This window comes from Schistocerca cancellata, chromosome 2 (genome assembly GCF_023864275.1).
Source record: "Schistocerca cancellata isolate TAMUIC-IGC-003103 chromosome 2, iqSchCanc2.1, whole genome shotgun sequence".
Lineage (NCBI taxonomy): Eukaryota > Metazoa > Arthropoda > Insecta > Orthoptera > Acrididae > Schistocerca > Schistocerca cancellata.
The window spans coordinates 326,444,895-326,461,574 of record NC_064627.1 but is presented as its reverse complement, the minus strand read 5'-3'; the positions used below and the strand labels follow the sequence as shown (position 1 = coordinate 326,461,574).

General features: G+C 41.1%; 1 protein-coding gene across 1 annotated transcript; it reads right to left on the bottom strand.

The window, feature by feature from the left end:
* Positions 1 to 354: 354 nt before the first annotated feature.
* On the bottom strand, positions 355 to 11,783 carry LOC126153730 (uncharacterized). The gene is made up of 4 exons (XM_049916090.1): positions 11,719 to 11,783; positions 4,562 to 4,726; positions 2,866 to 2,977; positions 355 to 612 (listed from the first exon to the last, which is right to left on the bottom strand). The coding sequence occupies exons 1-4, from the start codon at positions 11,781 to 11,783 to the stop codon at positions 544 to 546; spliced, it is 411 nt and encodes a 136-aa protein (XP_049772047.1). The 3' UTR covers positions 355 to 543.
* Positions 11,784 to 16,680: the final 4,897 nt, after the last annotated feature.

Here is a 16,680-nt window from a genome sequence, read left to right as displayed (position 1 = left end):
AGGCACTTAAGCAAATCATCTTCAAGTACAAATAATTTTCTTATGAAAATGTAATTTTTCTTGTGAGCTGTAGCACGTGTCATATAACAGGGGCATTATTCTAAGCATAGTAAGTTTAAAAATTATGTCTCTTCGTAGAGATAAATCCTTGTTTACAAATAAAAGGAACTGCTTTTCAGTGGATGCGTGTTCTACTCACATGCCACGGAATAATTCAGTTAGTAGCACAATCCTTTTATTAGGTTGCAGCAAGCATGTAACATAGACTGTTTGCAATTAATATGGTTTGCGGTGTCAGAAATAGAGTGAAACACATTTAATTCTTTAAGATATTAATCAGTTTTATTGGTTACAATACAAATTGCTTCTGAGATGTGAACTTCTTGGTGAAAATAATGCCATTAGCGTTACAAAATTTATGCATACTCATATTATGAGCTGATTCTGTTTTCTTTGCTTTTCTGTTTTTCACCCATATGCACATTGTACACAGTGTAGTGGTTGATTACCTTCCTGACCATTGCACTTGAGCTTATTTATTTTTTAATGTCGTAGAAGGTCGTTGAGAAATTGTGTTGCACCCATATCTAGTACAAGGTTCTCGTAGGTTACCTGCAGAAAATAACATAGAATGAGCTTTCAGTAACACAAATAATATCACTTAAACACATCGAAATGAAACAAAATATTATTTACGAGAACTGGAACACGATAATATATTTTAATTTTACTACATTCCTATGGCTTACGTAGAACTGTTGTTTTGCACAAATGATCATTTGACGACAGTTAGCAAGTTTCTATACCCAGAGTCGGTGAAACTACAACATGTCATTAATCTGTAAACTACAGTAGGATTAGATGAGTGACATCGAATTAAAGCAGACTAATACCACGACGTCTGTACGTTAATGTGAATACAGTCAACTACTGTAAAATGTCATTTCCAATCAGATCGCCATTTCGCTATTTTCGTTAATTGTATAGACTGTGGCACTTCTTCTTACCCGCCATAATCCAACTGCCAATCTCAAACATCTTGTGAATTATAGGTTATTGTTTCTCATCAACAGCCATGTATATTGTGATTTACTAAAGTTCTTTACTGCTTGGCACTGTAAACTGTCATAAACTTAGTTTCATTTGAACACGTAATTCTTATATCATCTGACATTCTAGTACACCGAAAATTTGTTGAATGCTCGAAATTGATATGTCCAAACGGAAACGTTTTTGTTTGATCCAGTAAAAATGGCTGATGTTATAAAAAATTGTTAAAAAACTCTTTAGAGCATATCATTTGCCAAAACCTTTTCGAACCATTTAGACAGATGCAGAAATACACATTTAATTAAGATTCAACAATGACAGATCCTTGTCTTTCTGCACCTACTTCCGCTACCTGCGAAGCAAATCAAGACATTATGGGCGAAGCAAGGAGGACATATAAAGCAGACCAGCAGATGCAAACAGGGCATTCTTGGCCAAGAGAAGCCTACTAGCGTCAAACATAGGCCATTATTTCAGGAATACACTTCTGTGAATGCACGTTAGGAGCACAGCGGTGTGTAGTAGTGAGTTGTGACTGTAAGAAAACGGGAACAGAAAAGAACCGAAGCATTTGAAATGTAGTGCAGCAGAGGAAAGGTAAAAATTAGGTGGACTGATAAGAAAAGGAATGAGGAGGTTCTCCTCAGTACGGGCGCAGAAAGGAATGTACGGACAACACTGACAAGAAAAATCGACAGAACTTCAAGACACGCTTTAAGACGTCAGCGAATAACTTTCATGGTAATGTAGATACGGAGAGAAAAATTGTAGAGAACACAGAGATTGGGATACATCTAACAAATAATTGAGGAGAGGGGTGCGAGTTGGCACAGGACCGGAATTCGTGGCAGCCGCATTAAACCAGTCAGAAGGCTGATGACTGAAAATAAAATAGAATGACAGAGTCTACATTTCATTATACAAATATACAAATTTTTTAAGCTCCTTGATATTAGCGGTAGCGTAAGCAGTTAGGCGTAAGGTCGAGGTCACAGCGTTTATTTAGTCCTCCTGTTAGATGAGAGAACTGCTGAAGAGCTAGACTGAAGTCACATACGTAGTGATTGTGTTGTGAAAAATGTCATTTGGTGCCAAATTCTGGATCTTCCGCTTGTTATAAGAAGTCATCTTCACTAGTTTGTCCATCCGAGCGCAATTCCAGGACTGACCCAAACCTTTAATGTCAGTTACGATTACCTTTGAATTTTGCAAACTAACATACGGAGGTCATTCCTTCGGAGTAGCACCACCAGAGGAATAGTTATAATGAGATATTGCGGCTTACCTTACCATAGGCATAAACATCAGCTGTATTCAGCGAGATGGAATTAATTGAACCTTTCATAGAAGGGAAAAATACGTGTAATTTAGTGTTTGATTATTTTTAGAGACGTGCCCATTCAGCGTAACTGATTAAGGTGACTAGACGCGATGAACAGAAAATGTCACATCATATTAACATTTCACGTTAAGCATTTCTGGAATATTATGAGTGCCACTTGTGGCTGCTCTGAAAAATTTCATTTCTGAAAGGTTTCGCTGGTACCATTTCATACCATTTCACTTCATTGCATTTATCCTCATTGATCTCTTTTGTTTCGCTTCACTGAATTTAATCCATTTGATATCACGTCAAAAACTAAATGAATTTTCAAAACAGATCATATTAAAATCTAGCACTCAACATTTTTTGGTCATGAAGATAAGTAGTCGAACTGCAATCTGGAATGTTGGTTTTGTCCTCAGATGATTAACCCTTTCCACAGACCAATTCTAGAGTTCAGGATATTACCACTGATTTTAAAAAATACTTACCTTAATTGAAGGTGCAGACAGTTTTATATCCACAGAGTTGATAGCCAGTTTGCTTTCGTCAATGACAGTATAATCTGAAGAAGCTTCGACATCGTAGTCAGCCAGTTTTATACTGGAAAAGCAATACCATATAATAAATGCTTTGTCAATACAAATATACCAACTAGTTGATAATTTGCAACATCAACCTCATATTTAAATCTAATTTGATAAATTTCATCGAAAACTGAATGAGAAATGAACAGAAGGAAGTTAAAACATGCAACTCTTTTCGCGTTATATCAAGAAAACCATCCATCATTGGCCGTCAAGACTAGTAGCTGATACTTAGGGTCTTGTCGAAAAGCTTGATTTGTACTGTGCTTGTCTGATAGTCCAAGTCGATATTTCCAAATGTCAGACCAATTTTGCCTAGGAGTGTCTCTTTCTGCTGCTGAAACAACTGCCATGTGTAGCCTACTCTGAATTACGTTCGAAGCGATTGCGTGACCTGTGGGCGTAGTCACTGCCACAGCACACGTACTGGCTTAAAGTGTACTACTGAAGCTCTCTATGCCCAAAAAAGTGGTATTCTTGGAACACCCTATATTCTCATCGAGGGCGTCGCAAATGCAGCAGAGGCAGATGCCTCCTTTTAGGAACTGGGGGGGAAGGGGGGGGCTTACAGATAACGACAATCCGCTCTTGCGTCGTCCGTTGACCCCCATATCAACATAACACATAATCACTTCACGGAGCTCATATAGTTTGCACTCCATATTGTGTTGAGAACCTTACATGTGAGCAACAGTTAGTAAGCTACACAAAGAGGTTTAAAGTACACTTACTTCGAAATGGACTGAGTGCATTGTGTACCATCATCAATGAGGCTTCCTCACCCGCGCCACTAGTTGTTTCATGAAAGAATGGAAGCCCAATCAGTTGAATCGGCTAACTAGCTCAACGAACGTCACGAAAGAGTACTGTTACCTTGTAACTGTGCAGATATCAGTTTGGTTTTATGTGCTGAGATTTTGGCATTGTCCGTTTATACAACGTGTATAGTTCGTTAAATTATTTTAGAACACAGTAAAATTACTTTGTCACCAATCAATCTCTACTAGCGTTCGATTTCTTATCCAAGACCTCCAAGATTAACAACATCACACAAATGTATTTTAAATATATGTCTTTCCTGGAAGCGTTCGTCTGGAATTTAGCTTTATATTGATGTGAAAGAGCACATACCAGAACAGAATAGGATATTTTGTAATGTCGTGTTTTAGAAGCCTTCTGAAGGTTACATTATTGTTCAGGTAACTGATGAAGATATGCTGAATCGGATCAGGGAGAAAATAAATTTATGGCTCAACTTGACTGAAGTAAAGAAGTTCTTTGAAGTTCAAAGATACCGAGGTATAGTTAATATAAAAATGAAGGACGTCGGAAGGGGTTGGTGAGAGATGGGGACTAAGTGAGGGATACCAGAGTTACACTTCATTAAACACGATTCAAGAGAACATAGACTGAATAGTTACATAGAGATTAAGAGAGTTAAACGTGATAGACTAACGTGGATAGTTGCAAAAAAACCACCGAAGGCCACAATAACAACAAAAAGAACAATTATCTGTACCAGCGAAGCATGGACGGCTAGTTTTTATACTGTGGCACTGAAATATCTATTAAATATGCAAAAAGTTAATTGTAAACTCACCTGATCCCTCCTTGTCCTTCCAAAAGGGAACCGCTTGCAGTTCCATACAAGCTGTATTGTCCATCAATAGATAGAGTACCGCTTACTAGAAGAGATTTTCCATTCCTGCCCACTTTAAGCGACGGGAGACCAGAGAGAGTAAGATTAGTCAGGACTCCGTCCACGCTGAAACACAATGCATAGCGATTACACGAAGAAGACTGGCCTCGAGAGCGCGGAGCAGTACAAAGACAAGCGGCCACAGGATAGCAACTTTACCAGTTGTATAAACCTATCAATTGCTTGTGAACAGAAAGACAGATTTTTTTTCTTAATATCCAACAGACCAAAGCGTTTGCAATGCGGTGCTGTACGAGAATGATAAAGAGTAGTTGGCCTGGTAACTTACGTTTTCCTGCAGATTCGTCGAGGGGAGGTAAATGTGGAAAATATTTACATGAACAAGGGCCAAAATGATAGGACATGTCTTAAGACATCAAGGAATAAATTCCATCGAGCTGGAAAGAGCTGTAAAAACAGTCCGGGAAGAAAGAGCTTGGAATGCAGCCAAAAAATAATCGAGGACGTTCATTGGGAGCGCTACTCAGAGGGGAAGAGGTTGATATAGGAGAGAAGTTCATGACTGGCTCATCGTATAAATCAGAAAACTGCTGACAAAAATGTAATGTTCCATTTAACCAGCGATATGGAGACGGACTAAGAGAGTGATGCCGATATTGCTGTACCGTTTTCGACAGCAGCAATTCAAGGGGTCGCGGCAAACGTGTCACAAAGGGATGGAATACAGTCCTCAACAACAAATAAAAACCTAATCGACGGACGCATCGCCAGTTCGCATCTCGATAGTTACAGCCCTTAAGGACCATGAATTTAGCTTGGAACTCAGTTTGATTCTGTTGAGATGATTCTGACTCTGATGGTCAGTACTGATTTCAGCTAACGTTACTTACATTCGTAATGTTCGCACCCTACTGTGTTTTCAGCCATCGTCGTAGTGTCGATTCTGGTTTATGCTCGCAACATGATTCACTGAAATGACTATGTAATTTCAGTCAGATTACGACACAAAATTTTCATTTGCGCAGCGAGGTGAAGATTTTGTTTACATTCAGCGAATCCTTTCTGTCAGACACTTCCTTGGAAGAGATCAGGGCATACTAGTGAAGAGGGTGCAGGTAATCGATGTTGTTGTTGTTGTTGTTGTGGTCTTCAGCTCTCCATGCTACTCTATCCTGTGCAAGCTTCTTCATCTCCCAGAACCTACTGCAACCTACATCCTTCTGAATCTGTTTAGTGTATTCATCTCTTGGTCTCACCCTACGATTTTTACCCTCCACGCTGCCCTCCAATACTAAATTGGTAATCCCTTGATGTCTCAGAACATGTCCTACCAACCGATCCCTTCTTCTTGTCAAGTTGTGCCACAAACTTCTCTTCTCCCCAATCCTATTCAATACCTCCTCATTAGTTATATGATCTACCCATCTAATCTTCAGCATTCTTCTGTAGCACCACATTTCGAAAGCTTCTATTCTCTTCTTGTCCAAACTAGTTATCGTCCATGTTTCACTTCCATACATGGCTACGCTCCATACAAATACTTTCAGAAACGACTTCCTGACACTTAAATCTATACTCGATGTTAACAAATTTCTCTTCTTCAGAAACGCTTTCCTTGCCATTGCCTGTCTACATTTGATATCCTCTCTACTTCCACCATCATCAGTTATTTTGCTCTCCAAATAGCAAAACTCCTTTACTAATTTAAGTGTCTCATTTCCTAATCTAATTCCCTCAGCATCACCCGACTTAATTCGACTACATTCCATTATCCTCGTTTTGCTTTTGTTGATGTTCATCATATACCCTCCTTTCATGACACTGTCCATTCCGTTCAACTGCTCTTCCAAGTCCTTTGCTGTCTCTGACAGAATTACAATGTCATCGGTGAACATCAAAGTTTTTATTTCTTCTCCATGTATTTTAATACCTACTCCGAATTTTTCTTTTGTTTCTTTTGCTGCTTGCTCAATATACATATTGAGTAACATCGTGGATAGTCTACAACCCTGTCTCACTCCCTTCCCAACGACTGCTTCCCTTTCGTGCCCCTCGACTCTTATAACTGCCATCTGGTTTCTGTACAAATTGTAAATAGCCTTTCGCTCCCTGCTTTTTGCCCCTGCCTCCTTCAGAATTTGAGAGAGAGTGCCCGCATCTCGTGGTCGTGCGGTAGCGTTCTCGCTTCCCACGCCCGGGTTCCCGGGTTCGATTCCCGGTGGGGTCAGGGATTTTCTCTGCCTCGTGATGGCTGGGTGTTGTGTGCTGTCCTTAGGTTAGTTAAGTTTAAGTAGTTCTAAGTTCTAGGGGACTTATGACCACAGCAGTTGAGTCCCATAGTGCTCAGAGCCATTTGAACCATTTTTTTGAGAGAGAGTATTCCAGTCAACATTGTCAAAAGCTTTCTCTAAGTCTACAAATGCTAGAAACGTAGGTTTGCCTTTCCTTAATCTAGCTTCTAAGATAAGTTGTAGGGTCAGTATTGCCTCACGTGTTCCAATATTTCTACGGAATCCAAACTGATCTTCCCCGAGGTCAGCTTCTACCAGTTTTTCCATTTGTCTGTAGAGAATACGCGTTAGTATTTTGCATCCGTGACTTATTAAACTGATTGTTCGGTAATTTTCACATCTGTCAGCACCTGCTTTCTTTGGGATCGGAATTATTATATTCTTCTTGAAGTCTGAGGGTATTTCGCCTGTCTCATACATCTTGCTCACCATATGGTGGAGTTTTGTCAGCACTGGCTCTCCCAAGGCCGTCAGTAGTTCTAATGGAATGTTGTCTACTCCCGGGGCCTTGTTTCGACTCACGTCTTTCAGTGCTCTGTCAAACTCTTCACTCAGTATCGTATCTCCCATTTCATCTTCATCTATATCCTCTTCCATTTCCATAATATTGTCCTCAAGTACATTGCTCTTGTATAGGCCCTCTATACGCTCCCTCCACCTTTCTGCTTTCCCTTCTTTGCTTAGAACTGGGTTTCCAACTGAGCTCTTGATATTCATACAAGTGATTCTCTTTTCTCCAAAGGTCTCTTTAATTTTCCTGTAGGCAGTATCTATCTTACCCCTAGTGAGATAAGCCTCTACATCCTTACATTTGTCCTCTAGGCATCCCTGCTTAGACATTTTGCACTTCCTGTCGATCTCGTTTTTGAGACGTTTGTATTCCTTTTCGCTTGCTTCATTTACGGCATTTTTATATTTTCTCCTTTCATCGATTAAATTCAGTTTTTCTTCTGCTACCCAAGGATCTCTACTATCCCTCGTCTTTTTACCTACTAGGTCCTCTGCTGCCTTCACTACTTCATCTCTCAAAGCTACCCATTCTTCTTCTACTGTATTTCTTTCCCCCATTCCTGTCAATTGTTCCATTATGCTCTCCCTGAAACTCTGTACAACCTCTGGTTCTTTCAGTTTATCCAGGTCCCATATCCTTAAATTCCCACCTTTTTGCAGTTTCTTTAGTTTTAATCTACAGTTCATAATCAATAGATTGTGATCAGAGTCCACATCTGCCCCTGGAAATGTCTTACAATTTAAAACCTGGTTCCTAAATCTCTGTCTTACCATTATGTGATCTATCTGAAACCTGTCAGCATCTCCAGGCTTCTTCCATGTATACAACCTTCTTTTATGAGTCTTGAACCAAGTATTAGCTATGATTAAGTTGTGCTCTGTGCAAAATTCAGGCGGATTCCTCTTTCATTTCTTAGCCTCAATCCATATTCACCTACTACGTTTTCTTCTCTCCCTTTTCCTACTACCGAATTCCATTCACCCATGACTATTAAATTGTCGTCTCCCTTCACTATCTGAATAATTTCTTTTATTTCATCATACATTTCTTCAATTTCTTCATCATCTGCAGAGCTAGTTGGCATATAAACTTGTACTACTGTAGTAGGCGTGGGCCTCGTGTCTATCTTGGCCACAATAATGGGTTCACTATGCTGTTTGTAGTAGCTTACCCGCACTCCTATTTTCCTATTCATTATTAAACCGACTCCTGCATTACCCCTATTTGATTTTGTATTTTTAACCCGGTATTCACCTCACCAGAAGTCTTGTTCCTCCTGGCACCGAATTTCACTAATTCCCACTATATCTAACTTATCCATTTCCCTTCTTATATTTTCTAACCTACCTGCCCGATTAAGGGATCTGACATTCCACGCTCCGATCCGTAGAACGCCAGTTTTCTTTCTCCTGATAACGGCGTCCTCCTGAGTAGTCCCCGCCCGGAATCCCAATGGGGGTCTATTTTACCTCCGGAATATTTTACCCAAGAGGTCGCCATCATCATTTAATCACACAGTAAAGCTGCATGCCCTCAGGAAAAATTACGGCCGTAGTTTCCCCTTGCTTTCAGCCGTTCGCAGTACCAGCACAGCAAGGCTGTTTTGGTTCGTGTTACAAGGCCATATCAGTCAATCATCCAGACTGTTGCCCTTGCAACTACTGAAAAGGCTGCTGCCCCTCTTCAGGAACCATACGTTTGTCTGGTCTCTCAACAGATACCTCTGCGTTGTGGTTGCACCTACTGTACGGCTATCTGCATCGCTGAGGCACGCAAGCCTCCCCACCAACTGCCAGGTCCATGGTTCACGGGGGGGAGGTAATCGATTTTATGTACCTGATATATCGCTATTGAAGGATTAGGGCTGAACTGTGAGCTCCACATTAGCCGCAGACTCATACTTCCTGATGTCAACCACCGATAGCTAACATGAATGATCCAAAGTATTCGAAAGTTCACACCACCAACACGATAGTATATTGCGACGTAGCAGCTACCAGATGAATATTCAACTTAATAATAAGCTTCCATAGCTTCCATTTTTGACGCTATAGCAGAGGAACAACCATAGCACATGTACTGAATACTGTGAGCCCTAGTCTTGTTCTCAAGGACGCGGATTTATCAGAGGGTGTCGCCAGGAAATTGACACCTCAAGAACCTGTACCGCCAAGATTTTATGGACTCCCTAAAGTCCACAAAGAAGGGGTGCGGTTACGCCCAATTGTCAGCAACATTAGGGCACCTACATATTTGCTGGCCGAATACCTGGCAGAACTACTAAGCCTTTACGTGGGTTCAAATGGCTCTGGGCACTATGGGACTTAACATCTTTGGTCATCAGTCCCCTAGAATTTAGAACTACTTAAACCTAACTAACCTAAGGACATCACACAACACCCAGTCATCACGAGGCAGAGAAAATCCCTGACCCCGCCGGGAATCGAACCCGGGAACCCGGGCGCGGGAAGCGAGAACGCTACCGCACGACCACGAGCTGCGGACCCTTACGTGGGTAAATGACCTCATCACGTTCGGAATTCTATGGATTTCGAAAAACATCTCGAGAACTTCAAGCTGAAAGACTCAGATATCCTGGTGAGTTTTGACGTTGTCTCGTTATTCACCAGGGTGCCGCTTCCAGATTCAGTTGAGCTCATTGCACAGAAATTTGCCGAGAAGACGACCGACCTTTTCAGGCACGTTCTGACCTCCACGTCTTTTCTGTTTAATGGAGAATACTATGAGCAAACAGAAGGAGTGGCAATGGGGAACCCACTTTCGCCTGTGGTCGCGAATTTCTATGTGGAGTATTTCGAGGAGGAAGCTTTGGCGTCATTCAAACCTACTTGTTTTCTACGTTATGTTGATGACACGTTCGTGATATGGCCCCATGGAAGGGACAAGCTCCTTGACTTCCTTACACACCTGAACTCCATACATCCGAACATCAAATTCACAATGGAGACCGAAGCAGAAGGAAGTTTATCATTCCTGGACACCATGGTCAAAAGAAGAGCGGATGGCACCCTGGGCCATGAGGTATACAGGAAGAAAACGCACATCGACCTGTATTTGCATACAAATAGCTGCCACTACCCTCTGCAGTGGAATGGGTACTAAAAACACTGGTGCACAGGGCGCGCACCATCTTGGACGCAGAGAGTCTGCCACATGAGCTGGAACACCTCAAAACTGTATTTCGGAAGAAAAGGGGTACTCGGAATGGCAGATCAGACGCTCTCTCCGCCCCACCTCTACAGTACAGAGTGTGGAGATGGACGAATTCACGGAGGAAGAGATAGCCACCGCCTATATACTGTACACTGGCGCACTATCGGGGAAAATAGGACGGATATTGAGGAAACACCGAGTAGGAACTGTCTTTTGCCCGCCCAATAAAACACGAGCATTATTGGAAAGTGTCAAAGACGATCTCGGTTTGCGGAAGGCCGGCATATACCAGATACCCCGTGAGTGCGGGAAGACTTACATTGGACAGACAGTGCGCACCATCGAAGATCGTTGCCGTGAACATCAGAGGCACATTCGACTTATGTACCCCAACAAGTCGGCAGTCGTAGAGCACTGTTTGTCCTAAAATCACGAAATGGACTACCAACATACATGGGTCTTGGCACAGACATCTAAATACTGGGACAGCGTCGTTAGAAAGGCTACCGAAAGTCGTACCAGGGACGGACTCATCAACAGAGATTGCGGCAATAGCCTCAGCAAGGCATGGGAACCAGCACTGTGTCTAATTAAAAGGAGGTTCAGCAAAGAAAACGAACGAACGACCAGGGCGGTCGAGGCAGTTACACCGACGTCACCACAGACGCCGACGCCAGCCTCTCAGCGACCGCCGACGCGCGGCCGCGGGCGCGGACCGCGGAGAGAATGCCTCGTGGGGGAAGTGGATTTAGGACGGCCGCCCGCCCTCAGGAGCTCAGTTCGTCAGCACACCTGTCGATGGCGACATGTCTGATCGCCGAAATATTGTGCCTGTTGGACACTATGAACCGGCAGTACACCCGTGGACTGTTCGAGCAACAAATACGCCGGGAGAAGTTGAAGAATCCCACAAACCATACAGCTCCTAGAGGTATGAAGCAATCGTGTGCTGTACTAGGTCAATTTAATTTTTATAGAAAGTTTTTTTCGACATGCAGCATCCTTAAGGAAATCGCTTCACGAACTGTTACGAAAGGCACTAAATGGACTTGTAACAATGGACTCGAAAGCCCATTTGACAACTTAAAGAAATAAACTTTCCTGGACGCGGTAAGTCTCACCTTATATTATCCAAGGAAGATTTTAACTTATGCAGCAGTTGATTCCCAATACGGAAACAGCACATTCTGGGGTGACACAGAGAACATGATTTTGAAAGGCCGATAACGTTCACGTCCAAAACACTGACAATTGCTCAGAGGAAGTACAATCAAACTGAGAAGTAAAATCATGCTTTCTCTTTTGTGGTTCAAAAGCTTCATGAATACATTAACTACCAAAGATTCATACTACTTACGGACACAAGCTATTGTGGCTATATTTGGAGCCAACGCTTGGATGTTTCGCACTGCTTTTCTCGAACTATGAGTACGAAATAGTTTTCAAGCTCACAGATCAACACACGAAGCTTGAGCTGAAGGATCCAGTGTTATCTAAAATCAAACATTGCATTCGCTTCGAGTGGCCATTAGATAAAAAGTTAATCATTCAACCTGACATTAAATCGTTCTGCAACACGACACGTACTCTTACTATCAACAAATCGGTCATTCTGATACACTGATAATCAGGAAAGACATTTGTGGTGATCCCCAAAGTATTATCGTAATTATGTTTAATACCCACCCCTTGTGGCTCCCTGTCTGACAAGGATGATAAACTACATGGCTCGACACCTGTTTCACTCTTTAAGCACGTTTCGTCATTATTGTACTCCACATGTACATGACCCGCACTGTCAAGTGTATACGACACCACACTTTCCACTGACTCATCTTGTAGAAACGCTAATATTTCATCTACGTCTTCCTTCTCAATCTATGGAATTCCTTGGAGTCCTTTCTGACGAAATGTTGTCGTAGATATAATGCAATGTTTGCTTTGTTTATCTTTGCAATTGCATTGCTTTGTATCAACATCAGTAGCAGCGCAGCTGTGTTGTAAGTTACTCGTCGACTAAACAGTTTAGCTACACTCCGTAGCTTCATGGTTTCTGCACTATTGGATGCCTCCAGTCCCGCCCCCTGTTGCCATGAGCAGTGACTGTTGTGGTCTAATGCATTAATTTTATTGGTCTTCTGTGACCTCGCACTGAAGGGATTCCTTCTTAGTATATCAAAATTTAAATTCCAGAAGAGTCACTCAACAGAACGTACATTCACCTACCAAATATCAAAAAACTTAGATAATAAAATGTTACAAGTTGGCATTTTCTGTGTCACGCTACAATCTTAGAAAAACTGAAGTTTTATGGAATTGATAGCTTTACACACAACCGGTTTCAATTTTGCTTAACAAACGTAATGCAAATGCTGTGCAGAGTAATTCAGATAGCTTTAGAACAGATGAAAAGAAATCACAAAGAAAGTTTAGTAGATTCAATTTTGTGTCCACTTTTATTCCTCACTTATATGACCTCCCACAACACATTCATCAAACAGAATTTTTACTTTTTGTAGACGCTGCAAGTGTCATAACAAATCCCATTAGAGAGAAAGCAACAGAAGAGGTGGTAAATGATAATTTCCGAAGAATTATGAAGTGGTTCTCAGACAATGGAGTTTACCTAAATTTTCAAAAAAAAATAAAAAATAAAAACACACTTTATTCAGTTCTGTGCAACATATAGTCATACCAACAACTGATGTAGCACATGAGCGGGAGTCAGGAAATAGTATTGAAGGCTCCAAATTTTCGGGTACACGTGACAATGGAAACTTTAACTGGAGGAAGCATATTACTGAGCTTCTCTAAAAAGTTACGTTGAGCTACTTCTGTGCTCAACAGCTAGAAAACAGACAAATCTCTCTGGCTTATTTTCATATATCAACTCCATAAATTGATATGGAATAATTTTCCGGGGTAGCTCATAATTTGAAAGAAAGTGTTAATAGACGGAACAGTAAAAATACTGTGTAGTGTTCACCCGCAATCATCATGTAGGTACCTCTCCAAGGAGTTGAGCATTTAACTGCAACCGTCACAATACATATATTCGTTAATTTAATTCATAATAAGCAATCCATCAAAATTTCAGAACAATTGTGATGTTCATACCTACATCTCTAGAGGAGAAAATAACCTTTATTACATATTATTAAATCTGTCAGTTGTACAGGGAGGAGCTCAATACACAGCATCAAAAATGTTTTATCATTTAGCCAACACCATCTAAAATGTCTGACAGGTAGCAAAGTAAGTTTAAATATAATGTAAAGGCATTTCTCTTGGACAACTCCCTCTTGTGTATGAACGAATTTTGAATTAAAAATTGGTAGCCAGCAAAACAAAGCCTAGTCTTAAAATGTATTTGCTCGAGAAGGAATACAAAATGTCTTCATCAAAGTTAACATTAGTCATGTATAACTGTAAACTGACTCGTTTCACATCATTTCGATAAAATTTCGAACGAGATATGGAGCAGGTAATGAAGTAGCTAACTACCTTTTCTGAAAGACTTTGTGTGTCCCATTCCATGTACTTTAGATGAAATGTAACTCTACATAGCATCAGCAGTGATTGCAGTTATTTCCAGACCAGCGCGAAAAAGTATCGGACGAGATTAGCTATCGTCTGCATACTTGTCATGCACCCGGTGGAGACCACACTGAAGGTATATAAAAACTTTTAATCGTAAACTTAATCTCAAAAAGTAATCAAAACTTGAATGTGCATAAATGCAAAAGAAACATTCTTGAGAAATCCAGGGGCTATTTTTTATGATAGTTGCTTTGTAGTCTTGAACGTAAGTTAAACTAAGTTCATCCCAAGTTTTCTTTTTTTTATTATTATTAGAAGAATCACGTCTCCCGACTATCTCAAATGCTGTGATTCCTTGCAAAATTTGAGAACATTATAGCACAGATGTTGTGGTTGCACTTACTTTTGTGTTGTGGACTGCAGTGAGAAGGAGTATTTGCTGACTATTACAGCGTCATCAGCGAGGGCTCTGATGTCACCGACGTGGCCCTTTTTCAGGGCTGGCAGCAGTTTGGGGCCGACGTTTTCGGCACCGAAGCGCAGCAGTGTTTCGACCATGCGTCTGTGGTCGTAGCTTTCTGAAGTTGCCACACTGCCCAACAGCAGCGCCAGCACAGCGACGTAGGCAGGCGACTTCATTCTCTAGTAGCTTACGACCTGCAAACATGTAAGTTGCTCTGTAGGTCTGATTAATTTTCGGTCTTTCAGAGCGAGCAATACATTTCAGTTCTTCATACATGATACTTAGTGTAGTCCGCCGCTCGTGGTCTCGCGGTGGCGTTCTCGCTTCCCGAGCACGGGGTCCCGGATTCGATTCCCGGCGGGGTCAGGGATTCTCCCCTGCCTCGAGATGACTGGGTGTTTGTGTTGTCCTCACCATTTCATCATCATCCAGGAAAGTGGCGAAATTGGACTGAGCAAAGATTGGGTAATTGTACGGGCGCTGATAACCACGCAGTTGAGCGCCCCACAAACCAAACATCATCATCATCATACTTAGTGTATCAGAATACGAGTTAAATACTCTCGGAGGAGATTACAAATCAAGCGACATGCTCATGTGTTCTGCTCTGAACAGGAACTAATTTAAGACAGACTGATTTTTCGTTAGCCTATGTGTATGAACGTATGAACATAGTCATACCACGTGTCACATCAAACTTACTTACTTACACGAACAGGATAGCTGAAGGCATTACAAATACAAGGTCACTGAAACCGGTTCTCGTTCCAAAAACCGTCGATGTTGTGTGCGGCGTGATTAAAGGGCCTTTTCATGCGACTGACCATGAGAGAGAATATCGAAACTGCTGTACATTTGGTTTGGCATAAATATTTAGCGAAGACCTGTTTTCGATGCTTCCAGCAAATTCTTCTGAAGCCCAAACATGAGCTCGTGTCGAGTGGTACAAGGAAATACTCGTAAAATTCGCCCGAGAAAATGGAAATTCGGCTCGCAACATTCTAACGCAAGATGGAAATTTGATGTATTCTAACGAGCGGGTAACCAAGCAGCAAACAACGGTTTCGCTGTTCAAAGTTGAACCGAGGCAAAAAAAAAAAAGCAAGAACATGATCTGTTGTTTCTTTAGCAACAGTAGACTTCTTGAGACCATTGCTTTGGAGGATCGTGTAGCAGTAAGGTACGCAACAATTTATTTGCCACAAGACTTTGGTGAAATCCATAACCGTGAAAACGGAGCTGTCACTTAGAACGTCAAACAATTGGTTTTTTAACGGAGAAAGCACAGCATTAATGTCTGATTGCCCGTATTCACCTCACATTATGACTAGCCACTTCCTTTTTTTCCCGTACGTCAAATAAGAAATGCATGAACAGTGATGAGAATAAGTTGTGTCCTTCCTTATCGACAGTCCCATCAACATTAGATTAGGTGAAACGTTACCAGATCGCATGCACTATTGTATTTCATTTACAGGCGAATATTTTGAGAAACAATAAAATTACTTGCACATATTTTTACACATACTTAAAATGAGGTACTACCTTAAACGATTACCAGCCGAAACGGACTTTTTATCTAAAAATGTACATTTTTGGTATCTTTCGACTGAGAGTATTACTAGTGTCGGAAATCTCGAATTTCATAATTATCTGTTAAATAGATTGTCCATAATTACCTATTTATCGATGTTTTGGGGGCAGCTCAAACAGTAGGTAGCTAAAATTAGGAACTAAGTGTCCACTCAATAAAAACGCATCCTAAATGCCATTATGAAATACAGAATGTTGAAAGAAACTTCTCATTTTAGACCCCTACAAAAATGATCTCCTCTAGCACAAATTAGTAGGTAGGCATGAATTCTGTTGCTCAAATCATTTCATTAAAGTATCTGGTTCATTTTTTCAATCCTTACGAACTACGTTTGACTGGGTTGTTTTCCAGAATTATATGTTTCAAATCAGAATATACCAACTATTTTTCTTTTTCAAGTGCTTGGAATCATCAGGAAAATGTAACTGATTTTTGTCATAGAGGCATTAGAGACACAACTTTAATACAGTTCTCAATGACGGAACA

Bases quoted from the DNA above. Each gene is read 5' to 3' on its own strand.
- LOC126153730 (XM_049916090.1), bottom strand. From the start codon at position 11,783: ATGTGCTGTTTCCGTATTGGGAATCAACTGCTGCATAAGTTAAAATCT. The intron at 4,727-11,718 runs GTGAGACTTACC...ATTGTGTTTCAG, and splicing joins TCTTCCTTGGATAATATAAG to CGTGGACGGAGTCCTGACTA. The intron at 613-2,865 runs GTAAGTATTTTT...TATTTTCTGCAG, and splicing joins TGTCTGCACCTTCAATTAAG to GTAACCTACGAGAACCTTGT.